The 15586-nt window shown below is 40.6% G+C and overlaps 1 protein-coding gene across 1 annotated transcript in view; it reads right to left on the bottom strand.

The window, feature by feature from the left end:
- The window catches only part of CPSF3 (cleavage and polyadenylation specific factor 3), a 43337-nt gene extending 27777 nt beyond the window's left edge, over positions 1–15560 (bottom strand). Inside the window, exons 1-6 of the mRNA XM_036097536.2 lie at positions 15379–15560; positions 10989–11052; positions 9496–9593; positions 4157–4285; positions 2741–2918; positions 1468–1557 (exon numbers count right to left, since the gene is read on the bottom strand). Coding sequence (XP_035953429.1) covers positions 1468–1557; positions 2741–2918; positions 4157–4285; positions 9496–9593; positions 10989–11052; positions 15379–15428 — 609 coding nt within the window. The 5' untranslated portion in view covers positions 15429–15560. The remainder of the gene's footprint in view (positions 1–1467; positions 1558–2740; positions 2919–4156; positions 4286–9495; positions 9594–10988; positions 11053–15378) is intronic.
- Positions 15561–15586: the final 26 nt, after the last annotated feature.

Below are 15586 nucleotides of genomic sequence, written 5' to 3'. Positions count from 1 at the left end.
GTGATTCATTTCTCCATTAACATGCCATTTACTTGAACACATTGTTATAATACTAATTGAAAAGAAGAGCAAATAAAAACGTTAGAATTCAGATCTGACTAAGCAGTAAAAAATTTTTAGAAAAAGGAATCAGGAAAAAAATTTAAAATAAAGTATCTTCCCTGCTCAAGATAATTCTTTTTATTTTTTTAAACCATTTTGCTTTCCGTGGATGGGAAAAAGGGTATTTCTCCCACCTTTGATAAATCAGAGCTTGTAAAACAGAAATAGATATTGTTTCTTATAGTTCTCTTTAAGAATATCCCTCAAGCCTCACTAGGTGTGGCCCACTGGCCAGCTGCATGGGCATCCCCGGGAGCTTGTTAGACGTGCTGAATCTTAGGCCCCAGCCCAGACCTACTGAATCCAAATCTGTATTTTAACATGACCAGATGATTCATATGCAACATCAAAGTTTGAGAAGTACTGCTCTAAAGTACCAGATATAATGAAAATAACTTTTTTTCCTGAGGGTTAAAAAAAAACCCCACAAAAATTCCCTTAGATTAAGATCAATTTATGTGTAGGGTACAATTAACTGAGTGAAAACGAATTCATTTATACGTTGCTTAGGGACAGCAATATGCGGGGTCTCTCATACTTGGATGGTTGGGGGATGTTATGGGTGGTGAGGGAGAGACCGACAGTTCTTCAGCCTTGAACTAAATTTACTTGATACTCTTCTATATGCCATAGGCCCAAGAGCTCTCTCTCCTAATCCCTGACCTGTCACCAATACACATTATTAATTTGTTCCTCATCAACCACCACCCCAGCCCTCACCAAAAGCCCTGTACAATTAAATTGATTTTTATTCTCCTGTGACTTGCAAACTAGTAGGCAGCTAGAACACACACAGAAAGTTAGCGGTTGCTATGACCTGAAAGACAGTAACCATGGCCAAGGCAGTGGGGTCACACCATTTCTATACAACCCTTAAGAGGTTCTATGAATTTGGGGTAATTCCCTTAGATGAAAATACTTAGGAGGTGTCCTATCATCTCTGATTCAAGGCTAGAGTTATCACATAAGAGCAAGAAGGTGGAGCTGCACTAAGAGAAGCAAAAAAAATGAATTAAAAATACAAGTAGGGGCGCCTGGGTGGCTCAGTCGGTTAAGCATCTGCCTTCGGCTCAGGTCATGACCCCAGGGTCCTGGGATAGAGCCCCGCATTGGGCTCCCTGCTCAGCAGGGAGCCTACTGCCCCCCTGCCCTCTCCCCCTCTCCCTGCTTGTGCTTTCTCTCACTCTTGCTGTCTCTCTCAAATAAGTAAAATCTTAAAAAAAATAAATTAAAATAAATTAAAAAAAACTAGTACAATTACATCTGATAACATATATTATGAAAATGAGATCATGATATTTTTTTCCACTAGAAAAAAATCCTGCATACATTACACTAATTAAAACACACAGCACTAATACTTACAATAATAAGAATATCAGGTTTAATATTAGGAATTTCAGCTGCCATTAAGTGTCTGTCTTCTTGTCTTGAGAAATCACCTGTGTACAATAGCTGTGAAAAACATAAAGCTAGAAAGTCAGGATTTTGGAAGGTTTTGTTTTACTAGTGAAGATATTTAGCTCATAAAATCTGAAGGTGAAGTTCAGTAGGAAAAATAGCTTACAAGTGATGAAATTTAGATGCAATACTTATGTCTAATTCAAAGTGTGTATCTCAGTTCGGTTATATAAACTGTCCAGTGTTTCAATTATTCACTCTAACTTGGAGGAATGATACGCTCCCAGATGCACCCAGCACAGACAACCTGTGTATTAATAAACCTGGGAAGTGCTCTGGACACCTGAGACAAAAAGGGCATGATGAGGAAAGAACTCTACTAAGGTATATGGAAAAACCATCTAAAGTGGAAGACAAAAACATAGGAAGGTATGCATCAAATTTCACATGGGAATTCAGATCTGCATTTGTGCTATTTTCTGGTTATTTTTTGTGCCTCTGAGCACATAGTAAGGATAAATGATTTAGCAATACTTAGTACAACTTGATGTGTAAACATTTCAAACCAATGAGCAGCTGCTAACAATTCAGGACAGTATTACTCCAGAGCATTGATGCTCAGCTCTGCCTACACATAGGAATCACCTAGAAAACTTAAAAGAGGAAAAAAAAAAAAAAGCCAAGGCCACACCCTCAGAGTCTGATTTGATGAGTATTTTTAAACAGGGTCCCTAAGTGACTCCAACGTGCAGCAGAGGTAAGAGCTGGTGCTGTCATCCATCTGTGTTTACAAGGATGGCGGCAAAGATCTGATCTGATGAACCCCGGTCGCTCATGCAGCGCCCTGCCCCTTCCAGGGGCTTACAGGTGAATCCCAGAACACCAAGATGACACAAATGCCCAACCACGGTTTAACGTGAAACAGGTACAGCCACAAAGACAGCTCTGCCCTCATCATTTTTCTAAAGGACGCTGGAAAGGAATCAATCCTATGTACTGTGAAGGACCGTTAGTCTTTTGAGAAGCTTACTTTACTCTTTCGAATCTTGATACAGGAAGTCTTACCATGGGGATATGAACTGTGGTATTTAAAAGGAAAAAGCATCAACTTAATTTTATCCTACATTTCAGTGTTTAGACACCTCGCAAGTCTTAAGGAATTTCCTCTAGTGTCACTTGGGGGCACAAAGCTCTGCGTGGATTTCTCCTGGAGAGGAAGCTGCCAGAGCAAGAGTACCTTCACGCCCGCGATCTCAATCATGAACATGGCAGCTCCTAGGACGTGGCCTGCGTGGTAACACCAAAACTTGATTCCTGCAACTTCTTTAACTTCATGGAAGTTGATGGTTTCAATTTTGTCCATGCTCTCTTCCAGATCCGTCTCTGTATACAGCATGTCGTCTGCTGATATATTACTAAATATTTAAAGAGGCCAACACAGAAAATTAAGGGGAAGGTTTTTTAAAACTCTCTGAACTCAGAGACCGTCAACAAAATAGCCGCAAAGTTCTTCCACTGTATGGATTATGCTACTTAGAATCTCTTGGACATTTTGTGTATTTTTTTACTTGGTAATTATAGTAATAAAAACGTTTTATGTGTACAGCTACAAAGCATGATTTTAAGCAAAGTACATAATAAATTACAGCATAGTACTCTTATGATGGTATTTCTCAATGTTTTTTCCCCCAACACTCCTGAGTGATAAACTCACTCATATACACACACACGCTGAACCACAACAGAGAGTTTCACATCAGGATGTGAAAAGATTTCTCTACATAAAGTGTAGTGTAAGTTTTCTCCTGAAAATTATGCTAATGTACTTCCCAAAAAGCATAAGGGAGTGATGGTTAAGGCCACAGACTCTGGTGCCATACTGCTTGGTAAATCCCAGCTTTGTCTCTTACTAGGACCATCATGGGCGAATCACCTAACCTGTGTGTGTCTCAGTTTCATCACCTGTAAAATGGGACTCATAACAGAACCTACATCATGAAGTCGAGAGGAAGATGAGTTAATAGATGTTGAGAAGTAAGGACTGTGTCTGCACATGGTTAGCATTATTTAAGTGGTAAGCAGTATAATTACTAAGGGTAACTCTTCCATTCTTTTATATTTACACATGAAGAATAACAAATTGCCTCTTAGCTATTTTTGGAATAGACAAATTAAACAGTAAACTTTTGAAGACTAATAATTCATGCTGTAGGTATCACAAAAATGCTTCTAACTTTTCTGATTATCCTCTTACAACTGAAAAAAACATCCTCACGAAACTTTTTCATTTAAGATAGTAATTTGCTTTGATCAAATAATCTAAAATACAATTTCAATATATATCACTGTATCATGTACTTGATCTTAAATTTTAATAAAATCATAAAATCCTGTTTATAAAATATTGTTAGCATACCTTATAATTCACCTAAATTACAAAGAGTTAGGGATGTAAAAACTTCATAAAGACTTTATGGTCAGGAAGGTGCTGGGTACACAATGGGTATTTGAAGAGTTGATACTGAATGACAAATTAATGACATCCTTGTGAATAAAAATAGTGTCTCACTTCCAAACACAAAATGGTCCATATCTTGAACTATATGTATTCTGTAGAAGCAAATTCCTGTATAAATCTAATAGAGCAATTTACCTGACTTTGACATAATCTGAAAGAAGCCATCTATAAATAGCTTTCGTAGCATGAGTCATAAATGTTCTTCCTTTGAAACTTGTCTTCTGTAGAAACCAGGGCAAAGCTCCACAGTGATCCAAATGGAAACTTAAAAAGAAACAAAAAGATTGTCAATTTTTAAAATACTATTCAGCATAAACTATATGAAATGAAACTGTTGCTCACTGTACAGAAAAGTTCTGTGTAACAGGTGCATATGGATACTTTCAGAGCATCCAGGGTAGGTTATGTGCAGAGGGAAGGAATAGAACATCCAGTTCTGTAGAGCCGGAGGCAGGGTGATCCCAAGACCTAGATCACCACCCCAGCTGAAACTGAGAGTCAGAAGCTCAACCGACTATTCTTTTGGTTTCTATTTCATTGATTTCTGCTCTAATCTTTATTAATTTTCTTCTCCTGCTAGGTTTAGGCTTTATTTGCTGTTCTTTCTCCAGCTCCTTTAGATGTAAGGTTAGCTTGTGTATTTGACACCTTTCTTGTTTCTTGAGAAAGGCTTATAGTGCTATCTATTTCCCTCTTAGGACCGCTTTTGCTGCATCCCAAAGGTTTTGAACAGTTGTGTTTTCATTTTCATTTGTTTCCGTGAACTTTTTAAAAATTCTTCTTTAATTTTCTGGTTGATCCATTCATTCTTTAGTAGGATGCTCTTTAGCCTCCATGTATTTGAGCTCTTTCCAAATTTCTTCTTGTGATTGGGTTCCAGTTTCAAAGCATTGTGGTCTGAAAATATTCAAGGAATGATTCCAGTCTTTTGATACTGGTTGAGACCTGATTTGTGACCCAATATGTGATCTATTCTAGAGAATGTTCCCTGTGCACTCGAGAAGAATGTGTATTCTGTTGCTTTAGGATGGAATGCTCTGAATATATCTGTGAAGCCCATCTGGTCCAGTGTGTCATTCAAAGCCCTTGTTTCCTTGTTAATCTTCTGCTTAGATGATCTGTCCATTGCAGTGAGTGGGGTGCTAATGTCCCCTATTATTCTATTACTATCAATGTGTTTCTTTAATTTTGTTATTAATTGGTTTAAATAATTGGCTGCTCCCATGTTAGGGGCATAAATATTTACAATTGTTAGATCTTCTTGTTGGATAGACCCTTTAATTATGAATGTCCTTCCTCATCTCTTATTACAGTCTTTGGTTTAAAATCTAATTTGTCTTAAATAAGGATTGCCACTCCAGCTTAGAAGAGATCAACAAAACTAGGAGCTGGTTCTTTGAAAGAATTAATAAGATCGATAAACCACTGGCCAGACTTATCAAAAAGAAAAGAGAAAGGACCCAAATAAATAAAATCATGAATGAAAGAGGAGAGATTACAACCAACACTGAAGAAATACAAACAATAATAAGAACATATTATGAGCAACTATATGCCAACAAATTAGGCAATCTGGAGGAAATGGATGCATTCCTAGAAACGTACAGACTACCAAAACTGAAACAGAAAGAAATAGAAAAGCTGAACAGACCCATAACCAGCAAGGAAATTGAAGCAGTAATCAAAAATCTCCTAACAAATAAGAGTCCAGGGCTAGGTGGCTTCCCAGGGGAATTCAGGGGAATTCTATCAAACATTTAAAGAAGAATTAATACCTATTCTTTTGAAGCTGTTTCAAAAAATTGAAATGGAAGGAAAACTTTCAAACTCTTTTTTATGAGGCCAGCATTACCTTGATCCCAAAACCAGACAAAGACCCCACCAAAAAGAATTACAGACCAATATCCCTGATGAACATGGATGTAAAAATTCTCACCAATATACTAGCCAATAGGATCCAACAGTACATTAAAAGGATTATTCACCATGACCAAGTGGGATTTATTCCTGGGCTGCAAGGTTGGTTCAACATCCGCATATCAATCAATGTGATACAATACATTAATAAAAAAAAGGACAAGAATCATATGATCCTCTCAATATATGCAGAAAAAGCATTTGACAAAGTACAGCATTCTTTCTTGATTAAAACTCTTCACAGTGTAGGGATAGAGGGTACATATCTCAATTTCATAAAAGCCATCTATAAAGAGACCACAGCAAATATCATTCTCAATGGGGAAAAACTGAGAGCTTGTCCCCTAAGGTCAGGAACACAGCAGGGATGTCCACTCTCACCACTGTTGTTCAACATAGTACTAGAAGTCCTAGCCTCAGCAATCACGACAACAAAAAGAAATAAACTAGCATCCAATCAGCAAAAAAAAAGTCAAACTCTCACGCTAAGCAGATGACATGATACTCTATGTGGAAAACCCAAAAGACCCCACCCCAAAATTGCCAGAACTCAAAACGGAATTCAGCAACGTGGCAGAATATAAAATCAATGCACAGAAAGCAGCTGCATTTCTATACACTAACAATGAGACAGAAGAAAGAGAAATTAAGGAGTCGATCCCATTTACAGTTGCACACAAAACCATAAGATGCCTAGGAATAAACCTAACCAAAGAGGCAAAGGATCTGTACTCAGAAAACTATATAACACTCATGAAAGAAACTGAGGAGGACACAAAGAAATGGAAAAACATTTCATGCTCATGGACTGGAAGAACAAATATTATTACAACGTCTATGCTACCTAGAGCAATCTACATATTCAATGCAATCCTTATCAAAATACCTTCAACTTTTTTCACAGAGCTGGAACAAATAATCCCAAAATTTGTATGGAACCAGAAAATACCTCAAATAGCCAAAGGAATGTTGAAAAAAAAAAAAAACAAAAAAACCAAAGCTGGTGGCATCACAATTCCAGACTTTAAGCTGTATTACAAAGCTGTCATCATCAAGACAGTATGGTACTGGCACAAAAACAGACACATAGATCAACGGAACAGAATAGAGAACCCAGAAAAGGACCCTCAACTCTATCCTCAACTCATCTTCAACAAAGCAGGAAAGACTATCCAATGGAAAAAAGACAGTCTCTTCAACAAATGGTGTTGGGAAAATTGGACTACCACATGCAGAAGAATGAAACTGGACCATTTCCTCACACCATACACAAAAACAGACTCAAAATGGATGAAAAACCTAAATGTGAAATAGGAAGCCAACCAAAATCCTAGAGAATACAGGCAGCAACCTCTTCAAAGGCGGCCGCAGCAACTTCTTACTAGACACGTCTCCAAGGCAAGGGAAACAAAGGCAAAAATGAACTACTGGAACTTCAGGAAGAGAAAAAGCTTTTGTACAACAAAGGAAAACAGGACAAAACCAAAAGACAACTGACAGAATGGGAGAAGATATTTGCAAATGTCTTATCAGATAAAGGACTAGAATCCAAAATCTATAAAGAACTTACCAAACTCATTACCCAAATTGCAATAATCCAATCAAGAAATGGGCAGAAGACATGAACAGACATTTCTCCAAAGAAGACATACAAATGGCCAACAGACACATGAATAAACGCTCAACATCACTTGGCATCAGGGAGTGATCAAAAACCACAATGAGATACCACCTCACCCCAGTCAGAATGGCTAAAATTAACAAGTCAGGAAATGACAGGTGTTGGTGAGGATGTGGAGAAAGGGGAACCCTTCTACACTGTTGGTGGGAATACAAGCTGGTGCAGCCACTCTGGAAAACTGTATGAAGGTTCCTCAAAAAGTTGAAAATAGAGTTATCCTATGACCCAGCAATTGCACTACTAGGGATTTATCCCAAAGATACAAATGTAGTGATCTGAAGGGGGACCTACACCCCAATGTTTATAGCAGCAATGTCTACAACAGCCAAACTATGGAAAGAGCCCAGATGTCCATCAACAGATGAATAGATAAAAAAGATGTGGTATAATATATACAATGGAATACTACTCAGCCATCAAAAAATGAAATCTTGCTATTTATAATGACATGGATAGAAATAGAGGATATTATGCTAAGCGAAATAAGTCAATCGGAGAAAGATAATTATCATATGATCTTACTCATATGTGGAATTTAAGAAACAAAACAGAGGAGCATAGGGGAAGAGAGGTAAAAAATAAAACAAGACGAAATCAGAGTGGGAGATAAACCTAAGAAACTCTTATCATAGGAAACAAACTGAGGGTTGCTTGAGGGACGGGGTAATTGGGTGATGGACATTAAGGAGGGCACGTGATATAATGAGCACTGGGTGTTATGTAAGACAGATGAATCACTGACCTCTATCTCTGAAACTAATAATATATTATATGTTAATTAATTGAACTTAAATAAAAAATTTTTTAAAAAGCTCTATTGATATGAATAATATTGAAGAAATAGGTACTGGTTCATCTGACATTGTAATATCTTCACGGGTATATGTTAAAATTTTATGAGGAAGATGAATTCCATTTAATTGGAAATTGCTATTATTTCAAAATAATGCAATGCAATACTCTTCAATTTTAATAACTGTTTTAACACAGTTCTTTAACATAGTTTCTAACACAGTTCTTGAAATATGCAAGAAACAGACAACAGTGTGTAATACTGTCTTTTTACAATAAAGCCTTACCAAGTGTCCACCCACGGGGACACAGTTTTTCAAGCTGAGGAAAATGTTGCAATGAAAGAATATGTTGTAAGAAAAAACAAACAAACACACTAAAGCCTTACCTTTGGAAAATAAATGCTGGAAAATGGCCCAATTAAAAAAAAAAAAAAAAAAGCAGCAGCAGCTCAACCAACTGAGCCACCTCGGTGCCCCTAAAATTCTTTTTTCTTTTTTTAAAGATTTTATTTATTTATTTGACAGAGAGAGACACAGCGAGAGAGAGAACATAAGCAGGGGGAGTGGGGAGGGAGAAGCAGGCCTCCCGCCGAGCAGGGAGCCTGATGTGGGACTCGATCCCAGGACCCTGAGACCATGACCTGAGCTGAAGGCAGACGCTTAACGACTGAGCCACGCAGGCGCCCCCCTAAAATTCTTTTTATTAAGCATCCGACTCGGTTTTCGCTCAGGTCATGATCTCAGGGTCCTGGGATCGGCCCTGCAACGTTGGGCTCTGTGCTCTGTGGGGGAGTCTATTGGAGATTCTCTCTCCCCCAGCCCCAACCCTACGCCCCCACTCTCGTGCGCTCTCTCTCTAAATAAATAAATCTTTAAAAAAGATTTTTTTTATTAAGTAAACTCTACCATCAATGTAGGACTCAAACTCACAACCCCGAGATCAATAGTTGCATGCTCTGCTGACTGAGCCAGCCAGGTGTCCCAGAAAATACTCTTAAAACACCAGAATCTTAAAATCTGATAATGATCTTTATAGTAAAAGTTCTTGAAAAACTGTGTCATTAATAAAGAAAATAACTTACTGACTAATTAACAGGAGATCAATCTCAGCTGGGTCAATTAAATCAATATAAGGAAGAGCATCCATTCCTTCTAGGCCAGGGTGGATCCCACAGTCCAACTGAAAGAGACAGAAAAAAGGATCACAATCTCCTACACTTTTTATTTTTTTATTTTTTTTAAGATTTTATTTATTTATTTAATTGACAGAGAGAGAGAGAGAGACAGCGAGAGAGGGAACACAAGCAGGGGGAGTGGGAGAGGGAGAAGCAGGCTTCTGGCCGAGCAGGGAGCCCAATGCAGGGCTCGATCTCAGAACCCTGGGATCATGACCTGAGCCGAAGGCAGATGCTTAACAACTGAGCCACCCAGATGCCTCCCTCCTACACATTTTATTAACACTTACTTAATAGACAATATTTATAACAAATACATCACACACATAATCAAGATGGACTGTATACACCAACATCTGCAATGCAATTCTTATTAAACATTTCAAATATGCCATTAACAATTCTCACTTCCCAAAACAAATATAAAATAAAGCTCACATTTAAGCCATAGGATACAAGATAAAAAAACACCTTCTTTTCAGCTAGTTTCTATGGTCACTCTAACAATGGGTGAACTCTTTCTCAAAAACTTTGATATCAGAAGATGGTGGGCATTTTAAGTTTATAGATTTCACTACTCCCGGATCTGGCTATACTGAGAAGATAGTCATCAGAAGTGGGAAACTTACCAGAATAGGGCAATTGAAGTATTTTAAGGCGCTGGGGAAGGAATTCTTGAAGTCAGCCATAATGAGTTACCTATTCATTTTGGGGGCATTACTAGCACATTAATACAATAAATGACTAAAATATCTTACACCTGCCTGTTCTTGAATGATTGGGAGAAGTAGAACCACAGGAACACGATGAGCCACCGAGGTGCCTTTCTAGTGAGGACTATGTAAATCATCTCTCCTAACCTCTCTTTTAGGTAAGGAAATGGGCTTAGAGAACTCCAGCCTGCCTTGCCCAAGGTCAGGGGCCCTGATGCAAACTTAGGAATCTAAGCTGCTGAACCAGGGCTCTGTCAGCCCAGGCTGCGTGGGGGTGGTTGGAGCTCTGCATGGGTTCGGGCACGCAGTTCCTTGGCTCTCTTCCAATGGAGAGTGGTGGCGGTGGTGGGGGTGGGGTGGGGGGTGGGGCAGTGAGGTTGGCTTGACCCTCCAAGAGTGGAAGAGGGATCTTGAAGAAGCAATAGTTCAGGAGAGCTGGTTGACAATTTTACAATCTTAGATTGTAAAGATTGTAAAATCTTTACAATCCGTTATTCCTTCTCAGTTTAATGTTCTGTCAAATTACTAAGTCGAAGTGTACTGTTATTCACATTAATCCTACACAGCACAGACATACACCAACTATGACATTTTTCTGGGAGCTAAACAGAGAACTACAGTACTAGAAAAGATCTAACCCCCAACGCAGACAGAGCCGTACTATTATCCAGACTACAAAATAATTACCATTATTTTTCTTCCTTTGAACTCCAGGATAATACATGATCTTCCTACTTCTTGCCCAGCTCCACTGCAAACATTGAAGGGGAAAAGAAAAGATGATTAAAAACAATCAAAATCCAGCCCAATAAATCCAAATATTTTTACAACTTAAATTATGCCCCATTTGATGATAGCACTTATCTGAGGCAGGTAAGAGTTTGAGAAACTTACAAAGATAGGGAAGACGAGTGTCTATGTGGGAAAAGATGGAAAGTGACCCTTGGGAGTTGAGGGATTTTGCAGCTGCTAAGATATGGGAGGGGATGGTACAGATACAAGAAGCCCAAGGTTAAATTCAATCTTCTGAAGGTTAGGGTTAAATCATGATGTAACAGAAATCTCAGTTATGCACGTTATGGGCTCACACTTCTAGGATCAGCACTTAAGTGAAACTCATAGGCACTTCAAAGTTCTTTCATTGCCTTTAAGAGCACAATATGTATTTACATTTTACATTATAGCTTAAATTTAAATAGACTAATTTTATTCATAGCCGTGCACTCAGTGCCTTTGCTCTCTAACTTGTTATTTCAGGATACTGGATGCCAAGTACTTCAACAATTTTCCTTTCTTCTTAAATGACTACAACAGCCTTAATTTCCAATTATCACAAGATGCACTTGAAGCTAAACCTCACCTGTTTTTCCAGTCCCTCACCTTCTCTGACGTCTTTTCCCACCCATCCTAGGTAACATTGCACTCGCTCAATTCAACACCCAGCACCGTACTGTCAGTGCCGCATATGGAAATGCCTAGTACCTGGACCATGATCTCAAGGAACTCAGTCCACTTACTAGGAGACACACACGAGATGGTTCTACCCCCAAATGGAGATCCTAGTGCAGAGTACGATGTTGATAAAATCAAACAACCATGGTGCTGCCATGAATTCCTGGCCTCCCCCTTTCACTGGCCCATGAAGCAACCTCTTAAGTGTCCCTAGCTCAGTTTTCTCTTATAGTTCCCACAGTAACTATGTCAAACTTCATCCTCATTTTCCATTCTACCTTCCTCTTCACTCGAGCCGAGGGCCTTCTGTGCATCAAAAAATATACAGCTCATGTTTGCCAGTTTCCTCAACTTCACTTACCAACCCACCAACATCGTGTGTCCCTCCATTTTCCCTGTAGCAATACAACAGAGCTCTTTCTGTCCGAGGCCCATCTTGTCACCACGGTTCTCCACTCTGCACACTCCACCCTCCTGAAGACCTGGACACCGCTGCCTCACCGACATCGCCCTTCCCAGCTACTTTAGCATCACAACTGAGACGTGCGACAGCGTTCTCACCTGAAAATTAAAACCCCTCCAATCTAATTTCCTTTATTTCCGTTATTCCTTTCGCCGGCCGCCTCCTAAGAGCTGTGCTCACTCCCTGCTGGTTCCTCACCTCCTCCCACTCAATTCACTGCAAGCCAGCTTTTGCCAACCACTCTTCTGGAACCGTGCTTACAACGTGGCTCTTTGTTGCTAAGTGCAAATAGCCTTTCCCGCGCCCTTCTCCTGTTCTCTCCGCAGCCCGTCATCTGTCTCCCTGGTTTTCCTCCGGCGTTTCCTTCACACTCACGCCTCTGCCCACACCTCAAATGTTGGTACTGCAAGGGGCTCTCCTTGGCCCACTTCTCAGGCTTTGTGATCTTCAGTCTCACGTTTTTGACATGCTGATGACTTCCAAGCCTGTATCTGTAGCCCAGATCGTTCTCAATTCCAGGCCTCTAAAAGATACCTGGCCTTTAGGTCTTTCTCCTGGGCTACCACACAGGTACTTTATATTCAAATATGCCAAACTAGTTTTCACCTCAAGTCCTTTGAACTTGCTTTTCTCCTGGAATATCCCTCAGCTACTGACATGACTGGCTCCTTTGTATTTTGTATCATTTGGGTCTCAGTCCAAATGTCACCTTCTGAGGCCTCCTCTTGACTACCTTCTCTTGTTTGCCCTTCACAGGACTCTATCATAACTACATGAAGTTACTCTACCTATTTATGGTTTGTTCCTCACTATGAAAATGGAAGCACTGTACAAGCAGAGACATTGTCTATTTTGTTCACTACGATTCAGCTGCAGTATCCGATAGGCAAGAAATCTCAAGAAATACTTACTAAATGACTAAAAACTCCCAAATTATAAACCTTGGAAACATTATGCTAAGTGAAAGAAGCTGAAGCCAGTCATAAAAGGTTACATATTATATGATCTCATTTAAGGAAAATGTCCAGAATAGGCAAATCTGTAGAGAAGGAAAGTAGATTAGTGGTGGCCAGGGGCTAGGGAAGTTGGGGGGATATGGGAGCGACTGCTAATGGGTACGGGCTTTCTTTCTGGAATGACGAATATGTTCCGGAATTAGATAGTGGTGATGGTTGGATAAGTCAGTGAATATACTAGAAATCACTGAATTGTACACTTTTAATGAGTTGTATGGTATGTAAATTATATTTCAATAAAGCTGTTATAAAACAACAGAACTCCCAAATTTATTCCAGACCTGCCCCAGCTCCCGTACTCCTCGAGTGAATAACACAACCTTTTACCAGTTGCTCAACCTAGGAACCCAAGACATCCTAACACTCCTCTCCACAACTACCCCTTCCAATACATCTGATGAGCTACAGAACTAAAGATTTCACTTCCTTACTCTCTGAAACCGACTTCTTTCCACCTCACTGATGTTCATTTCATTCATTCCAAGCTCTCACTGCTTTTCACCAGGATTATTTCAATTACATCCTCCTGGATTCCCACCACTGAACCCACTCTTATTCATCTGCAACACTGCTGATATGAGTGATCTTCCTAAACACAGTTCCCACTATATCCCATTGATGCTTAAACCCTTCACTGGCTCCCCAGAACTGACATGATAAACACTCAAACTCCTTAGTATGTATACAAGCTGGTCCCTGACAGCCTTTCCCACCTCATCTGCTAATCTTTCAGCCACAGACATGAGGAAACTGGCCACAAACTGTGACCATTCTCATTTTCACCACAGACATAAGGAAACTGGCCACAAACTGTGACCATTCTCATTTTCACATGTGCCACTTCCCCTGCCTGGAACATCCTTGCCCTGCCCTTGACCTGTCTTTAATTCCTACTTATTCGTTAAGGCTCAGGTCATGCTCCGTATTTTCCAGGACGCAGGAACTAGCCTTCTCTTCTCAACTTGTTAGAAATCCCTTTTCCGTAACTGTCCCAGAACTCAGTGCATGCCAATCTGTATGTACACTCCTAATATACCATTTACTGAGCACCTACTATGATCCTCACAGTAAGTGTGGCCGTATTATTTTTACGTAAAGAAACGGGTTCAGAGAAGTTGTTGTCCTAGCAAGTGACAAAGAAGGGACTGAATTCCACGTCTGACCCCAAAGTAAGTATCTCCTATTAGTCCCAACTGTCTCTCCAGAACTTTTCACTTTGCACTGCAATTCCTTCTGAAAGGGTGAATTCAGTTAACTTGGCACTGTCTTATTTGCATCTCCAATGCCTAGTGTGGCGCTGGACACTTGCTCAGTGTTTGCTGAACACAGGAAGAGAGGGCAAGTGTGAACGAAGCAGTGGGAAATTTGTGTTATGTCCCCAGTAGGTGCTCAACTAGTCTTTACTGGGTGGATGTGTAGATACTGTCCACCTTTTGAAAATGCACAAGTGAATGAGATGCTAACTTATATCTAAATATATGTTTGTGAATTCAAATTGCTCATCTACAGCAAAGGGTTCTCCACAATGGTTTCCCCCTCTAAGCCTCATTCCAGATCTGTAGAGTGTTTCTCTGGCAGAAGGCCATCTCCACCAAAAGACGAACCTTCGCATGGACAATCAAGGGCTGAGTTTTTGTCCTTAACATCTCTGCTCTTTCCCCTCTCCTTCTACCTTTCTTATTCTGCTAGGGTCTGAAGTCAGAACGTCAAAACTCATAGCTAATCGATTCCCTCTTTCACATCTTGGCAAACGTGGAAATAATCAACAGCTTTAGTTCTTCTTCCCACCGCCACAGCCTCATCCAGGTCCTCCTCCCATCCTGTCGCCATCAGCATCAACCGCTTCCCGCACGGCTTGCCACTCTTTAGCGCCCAGCGGCCCAAAGACATTTCCCCCGCCCCCAACAACATCCTCTCCCGTGAGATTGAAGAAAACAGCCAAGTCCCATTCAACCTAGCAGGCCCGTTCCGATCCACGGCTCTCCAAACCCCTTCAGCCTGAGAGGCCTGGCCGGCCCCTGCGGACCAAGGGGCCGGCTCCCGAGGCCTGCCGGCGAGGGGGGCGACTTGGGAGGCCAACCATCCGGTCACCCCGCCTCGCCTCTCACAGCCCGTGGCTTCGTGCCCTCTCTCGCTGGGCCCTTACAGGGGTCGGATCAGCAGCTGGTCACTTTCCTCAGCAGGAATCGCAGACATCTCGGAAGTCTGAAGGCGAAGCGCGGGAAAGGAACAGGTCGCGCGAGTCTTCCTAAATGGAAAGCAGAGCCACGGGGAACCAATGGTAGGTAGAAAAACCCCATCCACCAAAAGCACTTCCGGCACTCCGGCGCCCGCGACACTAGGCCCCTCCCCTC

The sequence above is a fragment of the Halichoerus grypus genome, chromosome 10, assembly GCF_964656455.1.
Source record: "Halichoerus grypus chromosome 10, mHalGry1.hap1.1, whole genome shotgun sequence".
NCBI classification, from domain to species: Eukaryota; Metazoa; Chordata; class Mammalia; order Carnivora; family Phocidae; genus Halichoerus; species Halichoerus grypus.
The sequence above is the reverse complement of the archived record's forward strand: the minus strand, read 5'-3'. Positions and strand labels throughout refer to the sequence as shown.